Source organism: Ovis aries, chromosome 4 (genome assembly GCF_016772045.2).
Source record: "Ovis aries strain OAR_USU_Benz2616 breed Rambouillet chromosome 4, ARS-UI_Ramb_v3.0, whole genome shotgun sequence".
Classification (NCBI taxonomy): domain Eukaryota; kingdom Metazoa; phylum Chordata; class Mammalia; order Artiodactyla; family Bovidae; genus Ovis; species Ovis aries.
Window position 1 is genome coordinate 108,036,845 of NC_056057.1, and position 25,335 is coordinate 108,062,179.

At 43.6% G+C, this 25,335-nt stretch overlaps 2 protein-coding genes across 2 annotated transcripts in view; both read left to right on the forward strand.

The window, feature by feature from the left end:
- Window positions 1-5,237: 5,237 nt before the first annotated feature.
- TAS2R60 (taste 2 receptor member 60) overlaps window positions 5,238-25,335 on the forward strand; it is a 29,265-nt gene continuing 9,167 nt past the window's right edge. The window contains exon 1 of the mRNA XM_060415178.1: window positions 5,238-5,390. The gene's annotated coding sequence lies outside the window, so the exon portion shown is untranslated. The remainder of the gene's footprint in view (window positions 5,391-25,335) is intronic.
- Window positions 21,003-21,884, forward strand: LOC101102056 (taste receptor type 2 member 134-like). The gene is given in 1 exon segment (XM_015095418.3): window positions 21,003-21,884. A coding segment is annotated over 1 exon segment (882 nt).

Consider the following 25,335-nt stretch of genomic DNA (forward strand, 5'->3'; position numbering starts at 1 on the left):
CATGATGTACTCTGCATGTAAGTTAAATAAGCAGGGTGACAATATAAATAAGCAGGAGCAGCCTTGACATACTCCTTACCCTATTTGGAACCAGTCTGTTGTTCCATGTCCAGTTCTAACTGTTGTTTCCTGACCTGCATATAGGTTTCTTAAGAGGCAGGTCAGGTGGTCTGTATTCCCATCTCTTTCAGAATTTTCCACAGTTTATTGTGATCCACACAGTCAAAGGCTTTGGCATAGTCAATAAAGCAGAAGTAGATGTTTTTCTGGAACTCTCTTGCTTTTACCATGATCCAGTGGATGCTGGCAATTTGATCTCTGGTTCCTCTGCCTTTTCTAAATTCATCTTGAACACCTGGAAGTTCACGGTTCATGTACTGTTGAAACCTGGCTTGGAGAATTTTGAGCATTACTTTACTAGCATGTGAGATGAGTGCAATTGTGCAGTAGTTTGAGTATTCTTTGGCATTGCCTTTCTTTGGGATTGGAATGAAAACTGACCTTTTCCAGTCCTGTGGCCACTGCTGAGTTTTCCAAATTTGCCGGCATATTTAGTGCAGCACTTTCACAGCATCATCTTTTAGGATTTGAAATAACTCAACTGAAATTCCATCACCTCCACTAGCTTTGTTCGTAGTGATGCTTCCTAAGGCCCACTTGACTTCACATGCCAGGATGTCTGGCTCTAGGTGGGTGATCACCCCATTGTGATATCTGGGTCATGAAGATCTTTTTTGTACAGTTCTTCTGTGATTTCTTGCCACCTCTTCTTAATATCTTCTGCTTCTGTTAGGTCCATAGCATGTCTGTCCTTTATCGAGCCTATGTAATGTGTGTGTTATGTTGCTTCAGTTATGTCTGACTCTCTGCAACTCCATGGACTGCAACCTGCCAGGCTCCTGTATTCATGGGATTCTCCAGGCAAGAATACTGGAGTGGGTTGCCATTTCCGTCTCCAGGGGATCTTCCTGACCTAGATTCAAGCCTGCATCTCTTACACCTCCTGCATTTGCAGGCAAGTTCTTTACCATTAGCTCCACTTGGACTGTAAAGAAGGCTGAGTGCCAAAGAGTTGATGCTTTTGAACTGTGGTGTTGGAGAAGACTCTTGCGAGTCCCTTGGACTGTAAGGAGATCAAAGCAGTCAATCCAAAGGAAATCAACCTGGAATATTCATTGTAAGGACTGATGCTGAACCTGAAGTTCCAATATTTTGGCCACCTGATACAAAGAACAGACTCAACTGACTCCCTGATGCTGGGAAAGATTGAAGGCAGGAGGAGAAGGGGATAACAGAGGATGAGATGGTTGAATGGCATCACTGACTCAATGGTCATGAATTTGAATGAGTTCTGGGAGATGTTGAAGGACGGGGAGGCCTGGCGTGCTGCAGTCCATGGGGTCGCAAAGAGTTGGACACGACTGAGCAATAGAACAACAACAACCGCAACCTGGGAAGACCGAGTAGGTGATGAAGCCTCCATAAAAACCCAAAAGGATGGAGTCTGGAGAGCTTCTGAGCTGGTGAACACTTGGAGATTCTGGGAGAGTGGTGCCTGGAGAGGTAATGGAAATGCTGATTTCTGTTCTTGAATTGTATCTTTTTATAATAAACCAGGAAACTAATTAATAAATTCTTTCCCCGAGTCTCTGAGCCGGTCTAGCAAGTTAATCCAACCTGAGGAGGAGGTTGTGGAAGCCTCTGCTCTATAGACTTGCTACAGGTGTTTGAAGTTGGAGTGGGGGGTGTGGTCTGGAGGGAATGAGCCCTTACCCTGTGGAATCTGATGCTGGCCCTGGCTAAATAGTGTCTACATTCACCTGAATTGTGGGACATTCAACCAGAGTTGAGGAGTCGCTTGGTGGTGTGGGAAAAAACACATAGGAATTGGGTGCAGAACCATAGCTGGACCAAGAGTCATTAGCTGGGATTTTGTTTGGCTAAGTGGGGTATGCTAGTGGGAGAAACCAAAAAACCGGACTGGCGGTGGCGACCGAGAAGCCTTGGGAAAAAGGGGCTTGAGAGAGAACAAAAGAGCAAGCAGAGATGTGGCAGCACCTTCTGTTACCCTCCTGCGTCATTCCCAACAAAGTTTCTCTTCTCTGGTGTCTCTTGAGCTGATAAAATGAGGCCAAGTTTGGTTCCAAGGCAAAGGAAAGTTTAGCTTCCGATCAAAAATGGAAAGATGTGAGTTCTGCTTTAGAGTACACACGCTCCCCTTACAGGCTGGTGGGTGGGGCTGCTTTATATGGGTTTCCTCAGTGGAGAAGGGAAGGGAGGGAAGCGGGCAGAGTTCTCCTCCGTCCAGTGTAGTGGTACTGCTCAGGGCTCCAGATGGCAGCGCTCTGAGCGGCTTCGCTGTACGCGGCCCTCAGCCGCCATCTTGGATTGCAGTGCCGTGAGCAGACTCTGCACACGGGCCCCAGCCGCCATCTTGGACTTTGAAACCACCTAGCTGAGGTGTTGGCATAGCCATTCAGCAGGAGGAACTCTGGTCTGAAGCCCTCTGCACTTGGCCCCCTGTGAGCACGTGAAACCAGACTAAGCACAAAGAAGAGAAGAAAGGTTAGGTTTTATCTTATTACCCAGAGCCTATTTATTTCCCCTAAGAATTGTTAATCAGTGATCCTTCTGGGGCAGAACGCTGGTTAAAAACGGCCCAGATACTTCAAGGGGGCATTTGTGAGGCTGTGCAGTGAGCTGTGGTGGGGATTGCAGCCGCCTTCTCTGTCTCCCCAGAGAGGCTCTGTGGAAGTAAAGTTGTCTTATGGGGCTTTGGATTCAGACCTCAGTTTTCTCAGAGGAGAGGGTGCCAAAGGCAGGTGCCCAGGAGCAGACCTGCCTTTTGTTTGCTCTGCTGCCAGGATCCTGGTAGGAGAATGAAGTGAGTGGAGATTGCAGCCGCATGCTGTAATTTTCGCTAATGTATCCTGTTCCTGCTCCTGCTTTGCTATGAGGCAGTGAGTTTACGTCCCTCAGCCATCCAGCTGGGCCAGAAACAAAAGCTAAGTCTTCCTGCTCCTTTGTTGTCCAGCTTGCTCCCTCGGGCTGGGCTCCGCAGCCTCCCTGTAAGTCTGGCCTTCTGCCTAAAGCAGGGATTGGTCCTGAGAGGCGCCACAGTTAACTCGGTCCTTCACTTGTCTTTTGCTTCCTGGTGAGGATTTGTTTTTGTTCCCTCTTCCTTCGTCACCTTTCCAGATTGAAATACGTACCTCACTGTCATTTTGTGATTCTCAAAATTAGAAAGAAAGCCAATAGGAAAATGGTACTAACCTGTTATTATTGTAATTACCATTCCCTTGAGGAAGCATCTAATTGTATTAACTGGCCTGTGGTGACAACAGTGAACAGGCATCGTTTTCATACAGAAATGCCCTTGGTTCTTGGGCTTCCCCAGTGGCTCAGATGGTAAAGAATCTGCCTGCAATGAGGGAGATACAGATTTGATCCCTGGGTTGGGAAGATCCCATGAAGAAGGGAATGGCTACCCAATCCAGAATTATTGCCTAGAGAATTCCATGGACAGAGGAGACTGGTGGGCTGCAGTCCATGGGGTTGCAAACAGTTGGACGTGACTGAGCAACTTTCACTTTTTTCTTAGAGCATTGAGGGTTTGATACCAAGAACCATGGACACTCATATACAATGGAAGTGACCAAATGTCCTAATTTTGGGGGGTTGATCCTGACTTCTTTCTGTCTTCTACTCTGAGACTCTAGGCCTGTCTCTTGAGCTCTCTTGGCTTCAAGTAGGGATAATGAGATCTTATCTGAAGTCAGGGGCTTCCCATTTGGCGCTGGTGGTAAAGAACCCACCTGCCAATGCAGGAGACATAAGAAACCAATATTTGATCCCCGGGCCAGGAAGATCCCGTGGAAGAAGGCATGGAAACCCACTCCAGCACTCTTTGCCTGAAGAATCCCATGGACAGAGGAGACTGGCAGGCTACAGTCCATGGGGTCATAAAAAGTCAGACACAACTGAAGCAACTTAGCATGCATGCACCTGATGTCAGCAGCAGGACCACGTGATCTCTGAAGGCCCCTCAGAGCCATTTAGTCTGTGAGGAGCTTTGGGAATAAATACCACTCTAACACTTTCGGGATACTAAACTCCACAATTCTATGAATATTCTTTATTCGAAGGTCCCCAAAACAAAGTAAAAGTCCAGCAGAACTTCAGAAATCCCACTCTCCAAGGAAGCCTTATGAGATAAGAAAACAGGGTTAAAGAAATGAGATGATATATCCGAATGTTATTGTTGTTTAGTCACTCAGTTGTGTCTGACTCTTTGCGACCCCACGAACTGTAGCCCACCATGCATCTCTGGCCATGGCAAGAATATTGGAGAGGGTTGTCATTTCCTCCTCCAGGGGATCTTTCCAACCCAGGGATCCAACCCTCATCTCCTGCGTTGCCGGGTGGGTTCTTTACCACTGAGCCATCAGAGAAGCCCCTACATCAGAATACAGGTCTCTAAAATGTGCATCACTGCGTTGGACAGTTGCAGTGGGGGCTTCATAGCTCTTTCTCCAGGTGACCCTGGGACAGAAGTCATATGAACCAGGACTGTGCTAACCACTTCATATATGTTGCCGTTTAATGTTTCAACGAAACTTGCGTGGTGTGCACATTTAGAAACGAGGAAGCTGAAATCCAGGAAATTAACTGACTCAAGCTAAGTAATGGTAAAGATGATCTTCAAACTCAGTTGATCTGACACCAGCGCTCACACTCTAAATCACATTTAATGCTTGTCTCTCTGTGTAGACACCAGGAATCTTATTTATGAGAAAAGTCTGTTAGTGATGGCTAGGTTCTGGGAACTCGTGCATAAAAAATTAAGAATCCGTAAAGAATGTCACCTAACTGGATGCTTGGAGGGCAGAGGGGTTTGGAGAGGGTAGAGGTGTGTGAGCTCTCGTAGCACTCTGGTCTTGCCATCAGGAAAGCTTTCTCAGGTGTTCTGGCCCTGAACTATCTGTTTAAAGCACGTCTAAGGTTGAAGGTTGAAGTTAAGAGCGTGCTCCTTGGAGGCAGGACCGTTCCCCTGGGAACTGCAGGGTGTGGTGGTGAGGTGAGGACACGGGCAGGCAGAGCAGCAGCCGGATGGACGGCAGCAGCAGGGAGCCTGACAGCTGTGGGGGCAGAACCCTGCACAGCTGTCTGGGGGCGTGGAGGCCCACGGGGCTGGGCGTGGAGATCCGCAGAGCAGGCTGGCAGGGCGCACAGAGCCTAGTGCCATTGCGATGTGTCATCTATGCTCCAGGCGGCTAGGACTTGGGGAAATGACTGTTACCCTGCATGCAGATGGATCTGTTATGTTTAGAACATCTTCCTCCCAATGGGCTAAGTGTACTCTTCTACTGCTGTAGCTGCCTTTCCACAAGGTGAGTTCCAAGTTTTCCATTGTGTTTAGGATGTACAGTGAGTCCAGTGAACTTTAGAGAGGGGGCCCTTTGTGCTGACCATAACCACCAAGCATTATGAGTTAGTCACGTGGCACTGGAGGGGCTGATGTTGAGGCTGAAACTCCAGTACTTTGGCTGCCTGATGCGAAGCACTGACTCATTTGAAAAGACCCTTATGGTGGGAAAGATGGAAGGCGGGAGGAGAAGGGGATGACAGAGGATGAGATGGTTGGATGGCATCACTGACTCAATGCACATGAGGCTGAGTAATTCTGGGAGCTGGTGATGAACAGGGAGGCCTGGCATACTGCAGTCCATGGGGTCACAGAGTTGGACATGACTGAGTGACTGAACTGTGGGATCAGGTACACACTTTCTTTCTCGGAGGACATTGAGTCCTTGACCCTCTGGTGATGGCAGAAGGCCCAGGGGTTCATTGTAACCCTTCTCGGATGCTCTTGTCCCCTTCCTGTCATGAGACTGGGGTCTCCTGATGCTTCATTGAATTTTGGTATGCAACAGAGGGAGGGAACCCAGGTTGGCTCAGTCCTTTCTTGATGACTGCATGAAGTTGGCCTTACTCTCTGGTGTGGAAAGCCACAAAGCCAGGAGGCCTGTGCCAGGGCCTCCTTCATGGCTGATGGTGATCATGCAGTGATGCTCCCTGGAGGGGAATCCTTTGGATTGGAACACCCATTTCCCACTGGTGCTGGGCTCCGTGGAGGGCTTCTCCTGGGCTAGGAGTGGGACCCAGGACAAATGTCTTCTCTTCCAGTCTTCCGTGCAAGATGTAGGTATCTAGATGCGGCCAACTATTGCCAAGGGACCCACAGAGTTTTCAGATTTCCCGGCATGGGTGAAGTTCCTCCGCATGAGAAGCTGGCTCCTGGGGTGGTGGCCCAGCTGTGCCAAGGCTACTGCTGCTGTTGGCCTCCCTGAAGTTTAGGCCAACCACATGGGGCTGACAACACTGGGAACTCAAGCATGGCTTTTTTCCCAGCAATTCTTTACAAAATTTTAATTTTAGCTGTTTTAAATTATGTAATGGACTCCTGCATGCACTCTCTGTACACTTTTAAGCTTCACAAAGTGGAAATCCACCTTGACTACCATTCCTGATTCCATCTCCTCATTATCAGTTGATTTTATAGACTTTCAGATGTTTCCTCCGTGCATTTTTTCTCTATGTATACATATATCATCCCACACATTGTGGTTGTGTAATTGGTATCAGCTGTACATGCTGTATAAACTTCTTTGAAATACTTTCTTCACTCAACTATCTTAGCAGTTTTTCCAATCAGTATATGTGTGTTTAGTCACTGAGTCATGTCCAACTCTTTGCAACCCCACGGACTGTAGCATGCCAGCCTTCCCTGTCCTTCACTATCTCCCAGAGTTTGCTCAAATTCATGTCCACTGAGCTAGTGACACTAACCATCTCATCCTCTGCCACTGTCTTCTCCTTTTGCCTTGAATCTTTCCCAGCATCAGGGTCTTTTCGATTGAGTTGGCTTTTCACATCAAGTGGCCAAAATATTGAATCTTCAGCTTCAGCATCAGTCCTTCCAATGAATATTCAGGGTTGATTTCCTTTAAGATTGACTGGTTTGGTCTTCTTGATGTCCAAGGGACTCTCAAGAGTGTTCTCCAGCACCACAGTTTGAAAGCATCAATTATTTGGTGCTCAACCTTCTTTATTGTCCAGGGGGAGATGGTGAAGGACAGGGAAGCCTGGTATGCAGCAGTCCATGGGGTTGCAAAGAATCAGAAATGACTGAGCAACCGAACAATAACAACAACACATCCATACATGACAACTGGAAAAACCATAGCTTCAATTGTACAGAACTTTGTCGACAAAGTGATGCCTCTTCTTTTTAACACACCGTCTAATTTTGTCATAGCTTTCCTTCCAAGGAGCAATCGTCTTTTGATTTCATGGGTGCAATCACTGTCTGCAGTGACTTTGGAACCCAAGAAAAGAAAATCTATCATTGCTTCCACTTTTTCCCCTTCTATTTGTCATGAAGTGATGGGACCGGATGCCATGATCTTAGTTTTTTGAATGTTGAGTTTCAAGCCAGCCTTTTCACTCTCTTTTACCATCATCAAAAGACTCTTTAGTTCCTCTTTACTCTCTGCCATTAGAGTGGTAATTCTCTTAACTATTGCAGAGTATTCTGTAATATATCAAGGATACTCTGGACCAATGCTCCCTTTTTATGAAAATATTGGAGAACACCTCCATATTGTCCTGAAATGAAATCCATACGTAATATGTTATATAATATAAGATTAAAAAGCAATATAATGTTCTAACTGTAATAAAAGGATACAAAGAAAAACAATGTATAATAAATTAACATATACTTTGATATACAAATGACTTGGGCACACTGAAGCAGATGACATCATCAAGTAGACAGATGCTGTACCTCTTTATAGACTCAAGTGAGTGCTACAGTCCCCAGTGCAGACAGATTTGGGTGTGATTCGATGCTAAATTAAATACTCTGGATGACATTGCCAATGACTTCATGATTTTTCTGAGATGATGAACGACTCATGGTAAAGATTCAAACTAAACAGAGTTCCAATGTGTCTCAGTTTATTTGGTGGTTCCATTCTTAGAAATCATCATATATTAAAATTGTGCAAAAATTGATTTGTGTTTATATGTAGTGGAATTCAGTTTTTGGCTCAGATGTTTTTCACCCACAAGGCTGTGACAGGACACCCAGAATCCTTGATGGATGGGGAAAATTCTTCATTGCATGAGATACGCTGTGGCCCCCAACCAATCTGTACCAATAGTAACCCCAAAGATCATGACAGTCAACACCTGCATAAATTTCCTAAACATCTCTGGTCATTTAATGGAGACATTTATGCTTTTATTTTTTCCTCCAGATTTTTGCTATTATAAACAAACTAGTAAAGAGAATCCTTATATTTTCAGTCTTATGCACATGTCAGAACAGTTTTTCCCAGAAAGATAAATCCCCAAGTCACTTCAACTGAGGTGCCCTCACGGGTTGGCTGGGGTGTGAGGTGTGACTTCTCTGCCCTTTCTGTTCCACTTTTTCTCCTTCCCAGGGAACCCCCAGCCTGGGACAGAGCTGATTCTTGTTCACTGGGAAAATGCAGAGCCATGGCTTCCCCTCCATCTCCAGAAAGACAGCCCTCCTCTGGATCAGCTGCTCTTACCTGTCCTTTTTTAAAAAAATAATTTTATATATTTATTTTTGGCTGTGGTGGGTCATTGTTGCTGTGTGCAGGCTTTCTCTAATTGTGGCAAGAGGGGGCTGCTCTTCATTGCAGTGGGCAGCCTTCTCATTGCAGTGGCTTCTCTTGTTGCAGAGCATAGCCTCCTGGGCTCATGGACAGTAGTTACAGCACGCAGGCTCAGTAGTTGCGGCTCTCAGGCTTAGTTGCTCCTGGGCATGTGGGATCTTCCCAGACCAGGACTCAAACCTGTGTACTCTGCATTGGCAGGTGAATTCCCATCTACTGTGGCACCAGGGAAGTCCTCTTTCCTGTCCTTCTAACAAAGGCAGCACCTTCATGATTTCCAGGAGTTTGCCCCACTCTTCCTCATGTGTCAGATTCAGAATATGAACAGAATTTCTTATTATCAGATTGATTTTTGGATTAATGAGGTATCTTCCTTGTGCATATTGGTGCTGATGAGTCGCTGTAAGGCATTTCTTGGAGAGAGGGCAAAGTTGGACATTTTCTCAGAGAGACTGATGGAAAAGAAAGAGGTAAAAAGTTCTCCCACGGTGACTGGGAAAGAGAAAGAAGAGTCAGGAACAGGGACTCTCAGACCAGCAGAGAACTTTGAGGAGAGTTTGTCTGAGTCTTTGATGCCCATTCCACGAGAGAGACCCCTTAGGAAGCCTTGATGAAGCAGGTGCTGCTGAATGTTATGAGGGAAAGCAGCAGTTTCAGAACCTTACAAAGAAGATCGTGCAAGATTTGAGATTTGTTCTTTAGTAAGAAGCATAAAAGGCTTTTTATTTATTTATTTATTTTTAATGAAGAAAGGCATTGGAACAGGAAAGTTGTGAAAACAGGTTTCCCTTCAGAAAAGGACAACAGTAGAAAAGTTGAGTTTGCATTTTGTTTCTGCTGTTTTGTCTGCCTCCTTAGTTCTGGGGTGTGCTTGTTTTCCTAAATAACTAATATGCAGGCCTCAGCAATGGACAAAATATTTTTAGGTATATTGCTTGGTCTAAAATTCACAAACTTGCTGAGTATTTATTGTTAAATTGTACACACTGAGGTTGAAAGCGAGGAGATTTAATCCAATGTTACATGTTGAGAGAGTGACAGAAGTAAAATCAAGCCCAGGTCTTCTGAAACTTAATTATATGCCCTTTACAAGAAACTGGCTCTATGTTAATTTAACTTGTAGAGTGTCAAGATGAGCATTTATTTTCATAACTTTCTTTGGAATGTCATGATAGTTTCTTAGATTCTCTCTCATGTTTGCCTGCTTGGGCATATTTATTCATTGCCCCCTGTTGGTAAATAAGAAAGATTATGGGGAAGAGGAGAAACAGGGAGATTACAAAGCACTTGTTAGTTACTCCAAACAGCAATCTTGGTTCAGAAATTTGAGATTCAGTCACTGAAAACGGCAAGTAAGATAGAGCTGGTTTCTTCTGGCCCCATTGGGCAATGGGAAACAATGTCAAGCAACGTGGCTTTCTGATTTTCCATCCAGGGTAAAGGCAGCGTTATAGGAGTGTCATAATATTTTCCTGAGGGGGAGAAAAACAAAACCCACAAAGGCATAGACAGTGTATCTAATAATAAAGAGCAAAATCTGGAGTGCACATGGCATCCTTAAGTAAGATTGAATGAGAAAACGCTGTATGCAAACGTGCTTAGCTTAATGCCAGCCACAAATTAGGTTTTCAATGAATGTTGGTTCAATCTGAGGTTATATTGCTTTCCTAGAACTCCCTACTTAGTAATCTGTGATTTAGAAAAATATTTCTCTCTCTCTCTCTCTTTTTTTTTTTTTTTGGCCTCACAGCTTGCAGGATCTTAGTTCTGAAACCTCGCCCTTGGCAGTGAAAGCAGAGTCCTAACTACTGGACCACTAAGGAATTCCCGCTCCTCTTACTTATATTACTGGTCTGATGGGGGAAAACTGTCTAATCCAGTAACCTACCTGCCTGGGAGGCCGGTGCCCATTCCCTACTGGCTCTGCACTCACCCAGTCTTCCTGCCACCATTTTTCAGTCCTTCCCTACCTTCCAACCCCGCTGGAAGCTATCATGGCTGCCAGCTGAAATCCCTTGTTTTCTTTCATTTCTGCAGATGCAAAGTGATGGGAATTTTCTGTGGGGATGTCAGGAGGAGCTGGAAGACTGGGAATGCCTTTTATCTTCCAGTTTTATTGAGATATAATTTGTGCACAACACTGTATTAATATTTATTTAAGGTATACAGCATAATGTCTTGACATAAAAACCTCATGAAGTGATTCTCACATTAAGTTTAGTGACCATCCATCATCTCGTATAGATACAAAATTAAAGAAATAGAGAAATTTTTTTCCTGTGGTGAGGACTCTTCAGATTTACTCTGTTAACTTTCATGTATAACATACTGCAGTGTTCATTGTGTTTATTGTGCTCTACTTTAGATCCTTAGCATTTGTTTAGCTTATCACTGGAAGTCTGTACCTTTCAGCCACTTCTGGTAACTACTTCTGATCTCTTCTTCTATGAGTTTGTTTTTGAAGTATAATTGACTTACAACACTAGGTTAGTTCCTGGTACACAACATAATGATTCAATATTTCTATACATTTCAAAATGATCACCATGATAAGTCTACTTACCATGTGTCACTACACAAAGATATTATGTAATTATTGACTATATTCCCCGCACTGTACATTTCATACTTGTGATTCATTTGTTTTGTAATTGGGAGTTTGCACCTATTAGCCTCCCTCACCTATTTCGCGATCCCCACCGACAATCCCATGTTTGTTCTCTGTACTTATGACTTTTGTTTTACTTTGTTATGTTTGTTTTGGTTTTTCAGATTCTGTACACAAGTGAAATCATACAATATTTGTCTTTCTCTGAGTTAGTTCACTTAGCATAGTACTGTCTAGGCCCATCCACGTTGTTGCCAATGGCAGCATTCTTTTTTATTTTTGGCTGCACTGGGTCTTTGCTGTTGTGCTTGAGCTTTCTCTAGTTGTGGCAAGGTGGGGCTCGTCTTCACTGTGGTATCTGGGCTTCTCATTGCAGTGGCTTCTTTTGTTAGACCATGGGCTCAGAGCTCACAGGCTTAGCTGCCCCACGGCATGTAGAATCTTCCCAGACCAGGGATTGAACCTGTGTCCCCTGCATTGGCAGGTGGATTCTGAACCACTGAACTACCAGGGAAGACTGCAACTTTTTTTTAATGGCTGAACAATATTCCACTAGATATATCACATTTTCTTTATCTGTTCATCCTTTGATGGGCACTTTTGTTGCGTCCATATCTTGGCTATGGTTTTTTTAAAAACTCTTTCTCTTCTCCATTGAATCTAAGAGGAAATATGTGAGCTTCCATATCATGTGGGAACACATTGGAAGAACACAGTGTGTTATTGCCTCTTTATTTTATCCCCAAATTCCCACTAATGGTGATATATAGGTCAGCACCTTTTGGCCTCATCCCAAGAAGTGTTTCACAGTCTCTGCCACCAACACTCCCTTCACCCTACACCTCCAGGAAGTTGAATGGTGCTGAATGGTGGAGGTGGGGGTGTTTAAGAACATGAGGAGGCACAAGATGGAAGGGGGTTGGAAAGAAAAAAATCAGGAGAAAAATCACCATTTGAAAAATGGAAATCTTAGATTATGATTTTTTTGAAGCAAAATGATTAAGCCATTTTAGAAACATGACTCATATTGACTTCTACCCTTTCTGCCTCCAAAAGATTATGAAAAACACATACTTGGAAGATTTTAATAAAATTATGAGTAATATTAGATCATTTTAATTCCTGTTTATGGGGGACAGCTGTCCAATACTTAATTGCAAGAGGAAAATGAATCCATGCTCCTAAGAGGCACTGCCATTTACAAAAACCAAGGAAGAAGCACTGGCTGTTTTAGTTTATAGCCTTCTACTTATTGCCTTTTCTCACTTTTCCTTAAAATTTCATCAAAATAGTATGTCTCATTTAAAGAGCCAGATTTCTACCAATTTGTCTTAAAAATAGTGGTTCTTGCTCCATCTTCTTCCATTCCCCCTTTCCCAAGGCAACTACTTTCACTTGCTTTCACACGTGTGCGTATGTATGTTTATGTGTGTGTTTCTGTCCTTGTCTCTAAACTAAATGTTTGCATTGCTACTTTTGATTTTTCAGTCTCAGGCATTCATTCCACTATGGAATGCCTTCTCTCTTTCATTTCCATGGCAGACCCTTTCATCCCACTTTTCAATATAATTTGTGATGTTGGCTAAATCAGTTTTCAGTGTTTGAAATATTATGTCTGTGACATGATAAGAAATACATATTTGGTCCCTGCCTGCAGTTCCTGACACAGGATTCCTAAACCCTGTACAAGGTTCCTAAACTTTGTAATTTCCTGAGTGTTAGGGGTGCTAGGAGAATCTTTTGTTCTCATATATGGTCTTTGATCCCAATTCCTGACAAAGGAGTTTCTAAGATCCTTGGCATCTCTAGAGTGATAAGAGTGACTCTGTATGCTAATGAGAATGACCGGGTGCACCAGCTTCAGGATGGGAATGGTCACCAGAAAGACCCAGGCTTGATTAGAAGATTGGAATTTTCAGCTCCATCTCCAACCTCAGGGAGGGGAGAGGGGCTGAAGATTGAGTTAAACACCAGTGGTCAAAGATTTAATCCATCTTACCCATATAAAGCGATTCTCAGGTGACACAAGGGTGAAGAATCCATCTGCCGATGCAGGGGATGCAAGAGACGAGAGTTTGATCCCTGAATTGGGAAGATCCTCTGGAGAAGGAAATGGCAACCCATTCCAGTGTTCTTGCCCGGATAATTCCATGGACAGAGGAGCCTGGTGGGCTCTAGTCCACGGGGTTGCAAAGAGTGGGATATGACTGAGCACACGAACCCACGTAACAGAACCTCCCGTGTGCTGGAACAATGGGCAACCACACTCAGCAGCTGTCTGCATCGCATCTTGTTAAGAAGAAACAGGTCCCGAATGGAGTCATTGTGTTAAGGCCCTATATCAGCAAACCAAGACTTAAATACCTAACCTAACCACAGTTACAACCTTTCCCAGAAATTTAACCTCTAACCAGTCAACCTGGAATCACCTGGTCAACAATAATGAGATATTCCACTGGATGGGCCCCTTGTGTTTTCCTTAGGAGGGCAACTTTGCCTGAAACAATGCATTCTTTCTGTTAATAATTTTCCTTTTTTCCTCCTCCTCTCCACTTCTAGAAACCTTTACTTCTCTATCGCTGGGTGGAAATTTTTTCTACTGCTGGAATAGATGGCATGCTGTCTGATTCATTGTTCAATAAAAAATGCAATTTTTTGAGTTTTTTTCAAAAAACTTTTATTCAATTAGATCTTAAACTTTACTCTGATGACTTTTTTTTTTTTTTTAACAGTCCTATGTAGCTTTTCATCTAGGTGTTCATCTGAATCCTTTATGAACCCATAAATGTAAGTTAACTGTTCCCTTAAGTCCTGTGAGCTGTTAAAGCAAATTTCTTGATGGCTCAGATGTATAGAATACACCTGCAGTGCAGGAGTTGTGGGTTTGATCCCTAGGTCGGGAAGATCCCCTGGAGGATGAAATGGCAACCTATTCCAGTATTCTTGCTGGGAAAATTCCATGAACAGAGGAGCCTAGTGGGCTACAGTCCATGGGGTTACAAAGAGTTGGACACGATTGAGTGACTGAGCATATATTAAACCTAAAGTGGTGGTGCGGGAGCCCCTAATTTATAGCTGGCTGGTCAGAAGTACAGATGAGAAGTGAGGAGCAGTCTTGTGGGACTAAACTCTTAGCCCTTGGGTCTGCACTAGCTTAAAGTAGTCCCTGTCAGAATTCAACTGTAAAATCTCCAGATGACCACTGGAGACTGGAAAACTGGTTGGTATGAGACCCTCTCTCACCACCCCACCGCCTCAATTTAATGTCAGAAGTGTGGTGAGTGGGGAAACATGTTTTCTTTTCATGTTTATGTAAATGTTATTCATGATGGAACCGTATATTAACAATATTTTTTCCTCTGGCTTTCTGTTCAGCTAGTAATTGCCTTGTTTTGTTTGCTTTTGCTCTCAAACTCTTTATCAGTGGTTTAAATCTTTCTCAACGATTTTGGGCTCATCAGATATTCGAAGATTTTATTTGTCTGAGAAAGTCTCTCCTGGAGCCTCATGCCCTGCTTCTACATGGACATGCCCCCATGCCTGGTGTGCCTCCGTGTTCATTTTGAGATCTGTCTTCATTCATCCCTGTGACTCGTTTATGTCTTTCTTATTTCAGATCTTGCATTGTCTGTACCCCATGTCTTCTTTTACCGTAGTGTGCTCACTCACTTTGGAAGAGTAGTTCCCAGAGAAAGTAAATTTTTATTGAGACTTGGCTTGTCAGAAAAGTCTTTATTTCGCCCTTGCACTTGAATATCCACATAGAGAGCCTAGGTTAGAGACAATTCTTACATTGCTTTCTATCTTAAAAAATTGCTTTCAAGAAGACTGAAATCACTCAATTTCGAATATTCTGGATTTGGTGTTCTCCTCCCTCTTTAAAGTGTGTAGGATCTTCTCAGTATTCTGAAATTTTATCATGATGTGCTAGATACTTGGTGGATCCTTTAATATGAAGATCCATATTCTTCAGTTCTGGGAATTTCTCTTCACTTATTTTGTTGATGGTTTGCTGCCCTCTGTTTATTATTTCTCTCTCTCTCTCTCTCTCTTTAAAAATTCCTATTACGTGGGCATTGGATATTGTGGACTGGTGTTCTCTTGCTTTTCAGCTACATATTTTTTTGGCTGTACTTTCTGAGATACTTAATAGATTTTATTTTCCAACTTTTCTACTGAGTTTTACATTTCAGATGTGCTTTTAATTAAAAAGAGCTCTATTTTTGAAAAATCTGAGTGTTTCTTTTAAACAACATTGCATTATTTTATATGGTTTTGTCATTTTCTCTTAATTCTCTGCGAATATTGATATTGGGGAGTGGAGGGAGGGTTATCTTACTTTGCTTTTTTCTCCAAGTAGCTGCTTTATTTCTTTGTTTTAGTTTTATCTTCCATCTTTCCCCAGATGTCCCAAACTCCTCATTGTCTGTTCTGTTGAATAAGGGATGGAGAGGTTGGTTGGGAACCAAGCTCATGAATGGGGCTTGCTGATTTTCACTGTAAAGTGAGTAGTATTTTTCTACCAAAATTTCCAGCTTTTGATATATCTTTGCCTCATATGTATTTGGTATACACCCAGCTCAGAGATCCTGTTTCACTCTCCCCAGAAAATATACCTCCAGTGTTTTCCTGGGATAGGCAGGAGTGGTTGTCCAATTACACCAAAGGGGAGAGGTGATCTCAGAATCTGAATCTTAAATTGATTTTTTTGCTGATATTTGCCATTTTTCTTTGATGGTTCCTGGTGCTAAAAATCCTGAGTGAAAGTTTGTTTCTTGACTTTCCCTTCTGCCTACGCAGAGTTCAATTTCCTCAGCTCTGCTCTATTTTACCCTTCCATCTACACTTTCCAGCCTCTCAAATGTTTGTGCTGTCATTATGAGTTGGTGCCTTGAAAATAATTTTTTAACAATTCTCTTACAGTCAATTTAGAAGAGTTTTGGAAGGGAGTGAAAGATGACGTATTGACTCCATCTGTCTTTTTCCTTTCAGTAACTTTTGATCTAGAACTGTAGTGTCAAATTTGTTTCTTTCAGTGGAGTTCTGTCTCCAAAATGAGAAACTGTGCCTCTGCCTTCTCACTTCTCCTTTCCCCTTTCACTGCTATCTGGAGCCCATGGGAGGCATGGCTTGTAAACCACAGATTAGAAGTTGTTGAACATGATTTCTCTCTCCAGTAGACATTTGAGTGAAGTTTATGGCAGTATGGAAGGAGCATTGATTTATTCCTTAAGAGATTAGTTGTGTTGATTCCAATTTGCTCAAATGGCAGAGACAGAAAGAAATATTCAAAAATTTTTGACTTGGAATAAAATTGGACTCTGCACCTCCTTGTGGGCTAAACTCATCATCATAAAAACAACTTTAAATTGTTACTTTTATTTGAAAAGAAACTGTGTAAATTTATCTAAATATTAAGCAATGTTTAACTTGCTTATGAATGTGAAAGTCGCTTAGCTGTGTGTGACTCTTTGCTACCCCATGAACTAAATAGTCCGTGGAATTCTCCAGTCCAGAATATTGGAGTGGGTAGCCTTTCCCTTTTCCAGGGGATCTTTCCAATCTAGGGATTGAACCCAGGTCGCTTGCATTGCAGGCAGATTATTTACCAGCTGAGCCACAAGGGAAGGCCAAGAATACTGGCGTGAGTAGCCTATCCCTTCTCCAGTGGATCTTCCTGACCCAGGAATCGAACTGGGGTCTCCTGCGTTGCAGGTGGATTCTTTACCAACTGAGCTATCAGGGAAGCCCAATTTGCTTATACCTTTTGTTAATTGAGGATGTTGGAAATTCCCCAATTACATTCAGAGAGCTAAAATGCTGTTTCATACTGGATTGCTATCAGATCCAATGTTTTATCCCAAATTATTTCCCTAAATAGAAGAGTAAAAGGAAGGCTGTAGGGTCAGAAAATTAGAGCTTATTGTGTATGAACAGCATTAAAACTGTGCATGATTTAGCTTCATATTTATGTGCAGTCTCGTCATTAAAAGCATTGTTATTTCCTTCCTTTTCCACCCTTCTGTGGCATAGACCATCAATTACCTGATGAAACTATGGAAGAATATGGGAGTTTTTGCATACTGAGTCATTCAAAGGTCCAAAGACTTAAAAACTTGCCAAATAAAATGTGTATTTTCCCATGTCTCTAAGATGACTCAATGGCTATTTGAATGTAATAAGAAAAAATAAAAAAATATGTAAGATAATTAACAGAAACCACAAAAATTCCTTTATAAGTGTAGACCACCAAAATGAAAGAAGTGCAAATAGATCTTTTCAGAATCACCCATTTGGAATCTGACCTTCCAATGTTACTGGTTTGACACTAGCATAATTTCACGGAAGACTCAGGCATCATCTTAAAAAAAATATTGACAACTGTGCTATAAGAAGGGATTTTTAAGTTTTATTTGCAAGCATGAGACACTTTTAAAAGGAAGAAACATGACCAAAACTTGTGAGAAGCACTTGGTATTTTGATTACTTTTGTGTAATGGAAGGGTTCTCAAAACAGCTTGAAGTGTTGCTCTACCTGTGGCCTCTTTTGGAGGCAGGCCATGAATGGGATGTCGGTTCAAAATTATTCACAACCTAGTGACGGACAGGGAAGCCTGCATGCTGCAGTCCATGGGGTTGTAAAGAGTAGGACACAACTGAGTGACTGAACAACAGCAACCTAAAAGTCGAGAGTTTTGCTTAATTAGGTGGGAGTTTTTAGGACTTCAAGTGTGGGAAGCAGGATCTCAAGTACCCTGAGAGAACTGCTATGAGGAAAGGGGTGGGGGCAGGATATATAGGAGTTTTGCAACAAAGGGCAGGTAGTTTGAACATTGAAAGGTTATTGTTAAACAAAATAAAATATCTCACGCTAAGGAATTTAATGCTTTTCTATACACGGGAAGATGCAAGAGTCTGGGCTCACTGAAGTCATTCCTTTGATTCGCACCTCAGCTTCTGGGGCTGGTATCCTGTGTTTTTCATATTCTAAGTTTCCTCTGATCACTGCTAGACGGCAGGTATTCTTTTCCTTCCTGAGTTTCTCAGGGTTCGCCAGCTCGTTATCAGTTGGTGGCTATAATCGTTGATGACAGTGACATCTTTTGTTCACTGATGTGGTAGGCAATATTCCATTTATTGGAGACATGGGACCTCTCTAAGACATGTCTGGTGGAACACTGAGAGATGGATGAGTAGGAACCTGAAGAATGGTATCCTTTCAATCTTCTTATAGAAGAGTATTGAAATGGGAGAAAACATTCATTTTATGTAGAGTCTTTAACGTAGAAAAGGAGAAGCCTTGGGAAAGACTGTTTTTGACAAAGCATAAGCTTTAATGACTGTGCAAGTCACATGAAGGTTGCCTGTGAAAGAAAGCCCGGAACACTTGGTTACATGTGACCGCAACAGGGTGTGTGTGCCATGGCCTCAACTTGCTTCTCGATGACATCACGAAGCTGGCCTTTCACCAAAGGACTCAGAGAAGAGCCAAAATGTTGTGAAACATGCAGAAGCCACTCATTGTTGCTCTCTTTGAGAAAAACCGTCAAAGAACTAAATCAAGTCACTGAAGTTGTGCTGCAAAACCATTGATCAGATTGGATGATCTGCTCTTTGATTATCTTCAGAGAAAAATGAAGCAGCTCTTCGAGCAAGTGCCATAATCTCTTTTTCCCCCAAAGTCTCCACTATAAATAGTTAACCAAGGTTTTATTTACTTTAAATCTTTTACACACAGACCACTCCCCTGTGGAATCTTGAGTGAGACTATGCAAAGTGGGAAGCAAGGCTATTAGCTATGAGTTGTCTCAGGGCGGGGCAGGGAGGGGCGGAAAGACCCTGACTCCAGAATCTTCCCTGCTTCTCCGCCTATACCTCTGCTTTCCTGCACCTCCTCTCTGTTGTCGTTTTGCCCCTTTGTGTTTGTTTTTCACGTGCATAGGCATTCTTGCCTTTTACAATCCACTTTAGCTGCAAACCCACTGTATCTTTTTTTAATGGTTACCTGACCCTGGGTTGGCTGATCTGAACCAATGTCCCTTTGTGTAGCTGGCGGTGGCAAAATGTAACATACATGAAGTCACTTTATAAATGGCAAGGTGATGTTCTAACAAGTTGGTTGTTATTATCTTCAGCATTGTTATTGCGTGTGGTTTATCCTACAGATAGCCATCTCTCCCTGAGGGCTCATTCTGAGCATTGTTCTCAGCTCCACTGACCTTCCTACCAGCTCTTGCTCCCCTGGCTCCTATTGTGATGTCCACTCTGGATCTCATCTCCCTGTTGACCTCCTCTGTCTTTCCCTTCTCATTATGATGTATCTGCTGCTGCTAAGTCACTTCAGTCGTGTCCGACTCTGTGCGACCGCATAGAAGGCAGCTAACCAGGCTCCTCCGTCCCTGGGATTCTCCAGGCAAGAACACTGGAGTGGGTTGCCATTTTCTTCTCCAATGCAGGAAAGTGAAAAGTGAAAGTGAAAGTGAAAGTGAAGTCGTGTCTGACCCTCAGTGACCCCATGGACCGTAGCCTTCCAGGCTCCTCCGTCCATTGGATTTTCCAGGCAGAGTACTGGAGGGGGGTGCCACTGCCTTCTCCATATGATGTATCTATTCCTTCGCATATCCTCAGAGGCTTCTTAGGAAATGATTGATTTTGGGTTTCTAAACACATTGACGCTAAAGTGTTAATGGCTAACAGATTTGATGTTAACACATCAGAGAAACTCAGGTTTTGAGTCGAGACTACTTGAACTCCAGTGTGGAGCCTACCAGTGAAATTTTAGGCCACAAGAGCAGTCACTGGAGGGGAGACAGAGCCTCTTCTTAGTGTTCCACCACTTGTGCGTATAGATGGGTCTTGGAAGGGTCATGGAAGTTTTGTGGTTATGGGAAGAAAACAAGCATAAGGACATCTTTTAAGGAAAAGTTAGGAAAGAAATAGTATGCTGCTGCTACTGCTAAGTTGCTTCAGTCGTGTCCAACTCTGTGCGACCCCATAGATGGCAGCCTACCAGGCTCCCCCATCCCTGGGATTCTCCAGGCAAGAACACTGGAGTGGGTTGCCATTTTCTTCCCCAATGCATGAAAGTGAAAAGTGAAAGTGAAGTCGTTCAGTCATGTCTGACTCTTCGAGACCCCATGACTGTGGCCTACCAGGCTCCTCCATCCATGGGATTTTCCAGGCAAGAGTACTGGAGTGGGGTGCCATTGCCTTCTCCGAAGAAATAGTATAGTGAGAAGTAAAGCACAAAATACGAATATTCTCAATCACCCTTGGAGCTTCTATTCGGTTACCATTTCCCTACATCTGGCTCTGATAAAAAACAGGCAAATAAAGGTTATGCAAACAGACATGGAGTCACACAGAGTCGGACACGACTGAAGTGACTTAGCAGCAGCAGCAGCAGCAGTAAACAGACAGGATGTCATTGAGCTAGGAGTGATTTGCATGCCAATCTCAGGGAACCTCTTTTTAAATCCTGGAGGACGGATGGAAGTGTGATGGGTGTATGGGAGGAGGGGACGGGGTGGGGTGATGATGTTTGCTGGCAGCTCTGCTTTTGCCTGAATCCAAGGAGAGAGCCCCTGAATTTGGTCTCAACAGAGTGGCTTGGCCAGAAAGTCTGTGCTTTCCTGTGGATGTACCTGGAGTAGAAGCTGAGTCTGAGCAGAGCCTACCTGGAGAAGATGTCCCCTTCGCCCACATTGATCTTCAAGGTCACCCTTTTCCTGGAGTCATTGGTTGCCATGCTGCAGAATGGCTTCATAGTTACCATGATGAGCGGGGAGTGGGCGTGTAGCCGGACTTTGCCCTCCAGTGACATGATTGCGGCCTGCCTGGCTGCCTCCCGGTTCTGTCTGCATGGGATGGCCCTCCTGAACAACCTCATGGCCTCCTCTGGCTTTTGTTCCAAAATCTACTATTTCAGCATCCCCTGGGATTTCATCACCTCCCTCAGTTTCTGGCTGACTGCCTGGCTTGCTGTCTTCTACTGCACGAAGATCTCCCTCTTCTCTCACCTCGTCTTCTTCTGGATAAAGTGGAGGATTTCTCGATTGGTTCTCCAGCTGCTGCTGGGCTCCTTGATCTTATCTGGTCTGACTGTCATCTCCTCAGCTGCTGGGAATACAATTCTTGCCCAGATGATGGCTGCCCAGAGTTCCCATGGAAACGCCCTGGCTGGTAGCATACACGCTGTCTATTTGCACTGTTTTCTACCTCATGTAATTCTCATGAGGTTGGTTCCATTCCTCCTGTTCCTGGTGTCCACCTTCTCACTCATGGTCTCGCTGCGCCGGCACCTCGGGCAGATACAGGACCACAGACCCAGCCCACGTGATCCCAGTACCTGGGCTCACACCATGGCCCTGAAGTCACTTGCCTTCTTCCTCATCTTCTACACCTTGCACTTCCTGTCCCTGGTTATCATTGTGTACATCCCAGCCTTCCAGAAACACTGGCACTGGGCCTGTGAGGTGGTGACCTAAGCAGGCATCTGTCTGCACTCCAGCATCTTGATGCACAGCATCCCCAAGCTGAGAAAGGCCCTGAAGAAGAAGCTTTGGTGAGCCCTGGACAAGGACCAGTTTGTCTCCAGTTATCAGTATCAATAGCTACTATCACCAAACAAGCCCTGAGTGGCAAGAATGCACAAGGTTTGGGCGCTTTCACTCTTTTTCATTTCCCTCTTTCTTCCTCACTCTTTCTACATCCCATTAATTCTTTTTCCATCCCTCTCTGTTTCTACCGTCCCTTCCACTGCTCCTAGTCTCTTGCCTGGGTCCTGAACCAGCTTGGACTAGGATGGTGGCCTCATTTCCACACAGGCCTCTCTCACTCTCTACACAAGGAGCCCTAATAACATTCTTCAGTCCACACCGCCTTTACAGAGAGCTGTGATGGTGCTCAGTTGTCCTGTGGTCAGCCTAAAGGGTTTTTCTGTTTTGTCGTTGTTTTGAATGGTGGCTTCCCTGGTGGTGCAGAGGCTAAAGCATCTGCCTGCAGTGTGGGAGACCTGGGTTCAATCCCTGGGTCAGGAAGATCCCCTAGAGAAGGAAATGGCAACCACTCCAGTACTCTTGCCTGGAGAATTCCATGGATGGAGGAGCCTGGTGGGCTATAGTCCGTGAGGTCACAAAGAGTCAGACACGACTGAGCAATTTCACTTTCACTTCAATGGTGACATAGGTTGTCCCGTCCACATCAACTGCCCTCTGCCTCCCTTCTCTGCTCTCAGAGCTCGGTGCCTCTACTGCAGCCTAGGAAGCTTCTTCCTGTCTCCCAAGCTTCTTCCTGTCTCCCCACAGACTCTTCCCCGCTGCCTGGTGTCTCGGTCCATCTGGAAATTCCTTCTTTCCTTTCTCTGTCATTCTTTGCCATTCTTTTCTTTTGTGCCCTGCTTAAGATCAGTCCCACTCAAGGAACTTTTTTGAACTGTTGAAGTCTGAGGGCATATATGAGTTTTGTGCCACTATAGACCCTGCCTGTGATTCTGTGTGTTTGCTGTATGTTGAATTAAAGCAAATTGTCTGATGTGGCAAAGCTTTTAGGTCTTGGCCAGTAGAAGATAGAAAAGGAAAACAAAGGGAATTTGCTATAGTTCTTAATTTTGAGAATCTTACTCTTCCTGTCCACTCAACCAGGACGTTGGCCCCGGATGCTGATGTCTAGGATGGCAGTCTATAAATTACGTTGTTTGCATATCAGAGTGTGTGCAGAATGATCCACTGGATGGAGAAAGGAAAATATGACAACTTCAATATATTTTTACTCTCATCTTTTTAATTGCAATTTAATATGTATTTTATGATATATTAATACAATGAGCAGTGTATTACAAGCATATAATTAAATAAATATGCATATGGTGGAATTCGTGTTCATAGTTTTATTCAACTGATGGAGTTTCCTATAAGAAAATTTGGAGATCAAGAGACAAGAAAAGATTGGGAAAAGCGCCCCACATGGTTAACAGGTTTATATGTCCAAGCTTATCAAAACAGGAATAATAACAGAACAGAAATCATTGCATTATGGTAAGTTGTCCAAGAACCGTGGGAAACTTAGACCTCAAGACATTATAATACTAGCTAAGGGCTGAAATACGGCAAAAGGAGAGAGAAAGAGGAGCTAGAAGAGATGAGTTAAGAGGGTGAGGGGTTTTCACTTAAAAGAAGATTAAGGTGTTAAAAGAGAAGATCCCTAAATTGCAGGAGAGAAGCTTAAAGGGTTTCCCAGAGAAAGGGTGAAGTTGGACACAGGAAACTGGAAAGATGGAACTATCATCAAGAAATCTTTTCCTTTTTTAAAAAAGCAGCAACATGAGTGAGCTGGGAAAGCAATAGCAAACTGCATGGATTGAATTTTGGAACTTAAGCCACAGAGGGCTGAGTGGAGGCAGCAAAGACAGAGGCATCAGCGATGTCACCTGGAACAGTGGCTTTCCCTTGGTCAGAGCTCCAGAACTTAAATATCTTGGGTGGGAAGGGGATGGTCGTGTGACTCCCATGTTCTGCAGCATTTTCACAGTCTTTTGAGTTATGCCACGTCCACTGGGCTTATTTCAGGACTTTTTAATTGGTTGATGTTCTCATCCTCCCTTTCCTAGGCTCTAGTTCATAAGAGCCCATGAACATTTGGTGGCTTCATCTTGACCAAAGACACAGGCTAATATCTCATCCTGACTTTCAAGACCTTCTGGAATCTCTCCCCAGTCTACCTTTTCAGCCTGATATGCCACCATTCCCTTATGGAAATCCTCTGCTGTAGCCAAACTTATCCTTGTGCTAGACATACTCACACTTCCACCTCCTTTACTGATGTCATCTCTCTGTGCTTTCAACATACAAGGCACGTCTTTGCTCTTCCACATAAAGGGGCTGTGGCTGCTACTGAATCCCTCTCAGAATTCTTGGGATGGAAATAGGATGACACATACATTTCGAACCACAGTCTGGGTGTCCTCCTTTTTTGTCCTTTGAGAGACAAAACGGAGCTGTTTTTCCATTCCGGGAATCTACTCAGGATTCCTACCTCTACCACCCTTATAATCATATATATAAAGACTGCCTGTTAGAATTTCAGTGTTCTCAGACTTGACTTCTACCAGATAAGAAAGTCTGAATATGAGAAAGCAAAGTGTAACAAACAGAAAGCACAAACAACAAAAGAATCGCCATAAAACACAACTGTATATTAAAATACAAGTGCTTATTCACCCTTTTGGATTAACTTAACCCTCACTTAGTATATATATATGCCTAGTAAATGTTTGTGGTTTATGATAAGGGTATGAAAACACTTTCAGGGCAGATACTAACAGCGCATTGTTACAGCCTAGCACCTTTCACAGGGTCATTACAGCATATTGGAGATGCTTACTAATTGTTGATAGTCGAATTGAAGAATAACAGTGCATCTTTCTCAGTATATGAGCCAGCGGAGATGTAGGAGGCAGATGGGGAAATATATGAGTTTTCCATATTGAGAGGTTTGTGGCTGGTCAGACTCCAGAGCTATAAGCTCAAAGTTTGCTTTATTGCTCCACGTTTCAGTAGGAAACAGCCGAATGCCACCCAGATGAATGTGGGTGGCAAGGTAGAGAGCAGTTGGGAACTCTACCCCATGCAGTTTTGCATCTTCTCAGAAAGGCAGAGTGAATGAGTTACCTAAGCTCACCTCGGCTTTCCCCAGGAACACAGTGTTCACTGCAGCAAGGCTTCTGTGTTTGAAGAACAATTCCACCTGGACCTTTGTCCCAGGTAAACTGGGAACCAGAAAGAGATGCTAGTGATCTGCATTCTCTTCTCTCTTGATGGGCTTCTGTGCTTGGAACTGGTAGGATATGGTGCTGGTCAGGAGGTGAGTGTACTATCAAATACCCCCTCTCTCTCCTGTTACTTGATCATGAGCCTTCACCATTGCTGTGTTTGACCCAGAAGAATTTCCACTTGCTTTACTCCCTGTGACATATTAACCTGCTTACACTCACCTGAGTATGTAAGCACTCACCTGATTGCT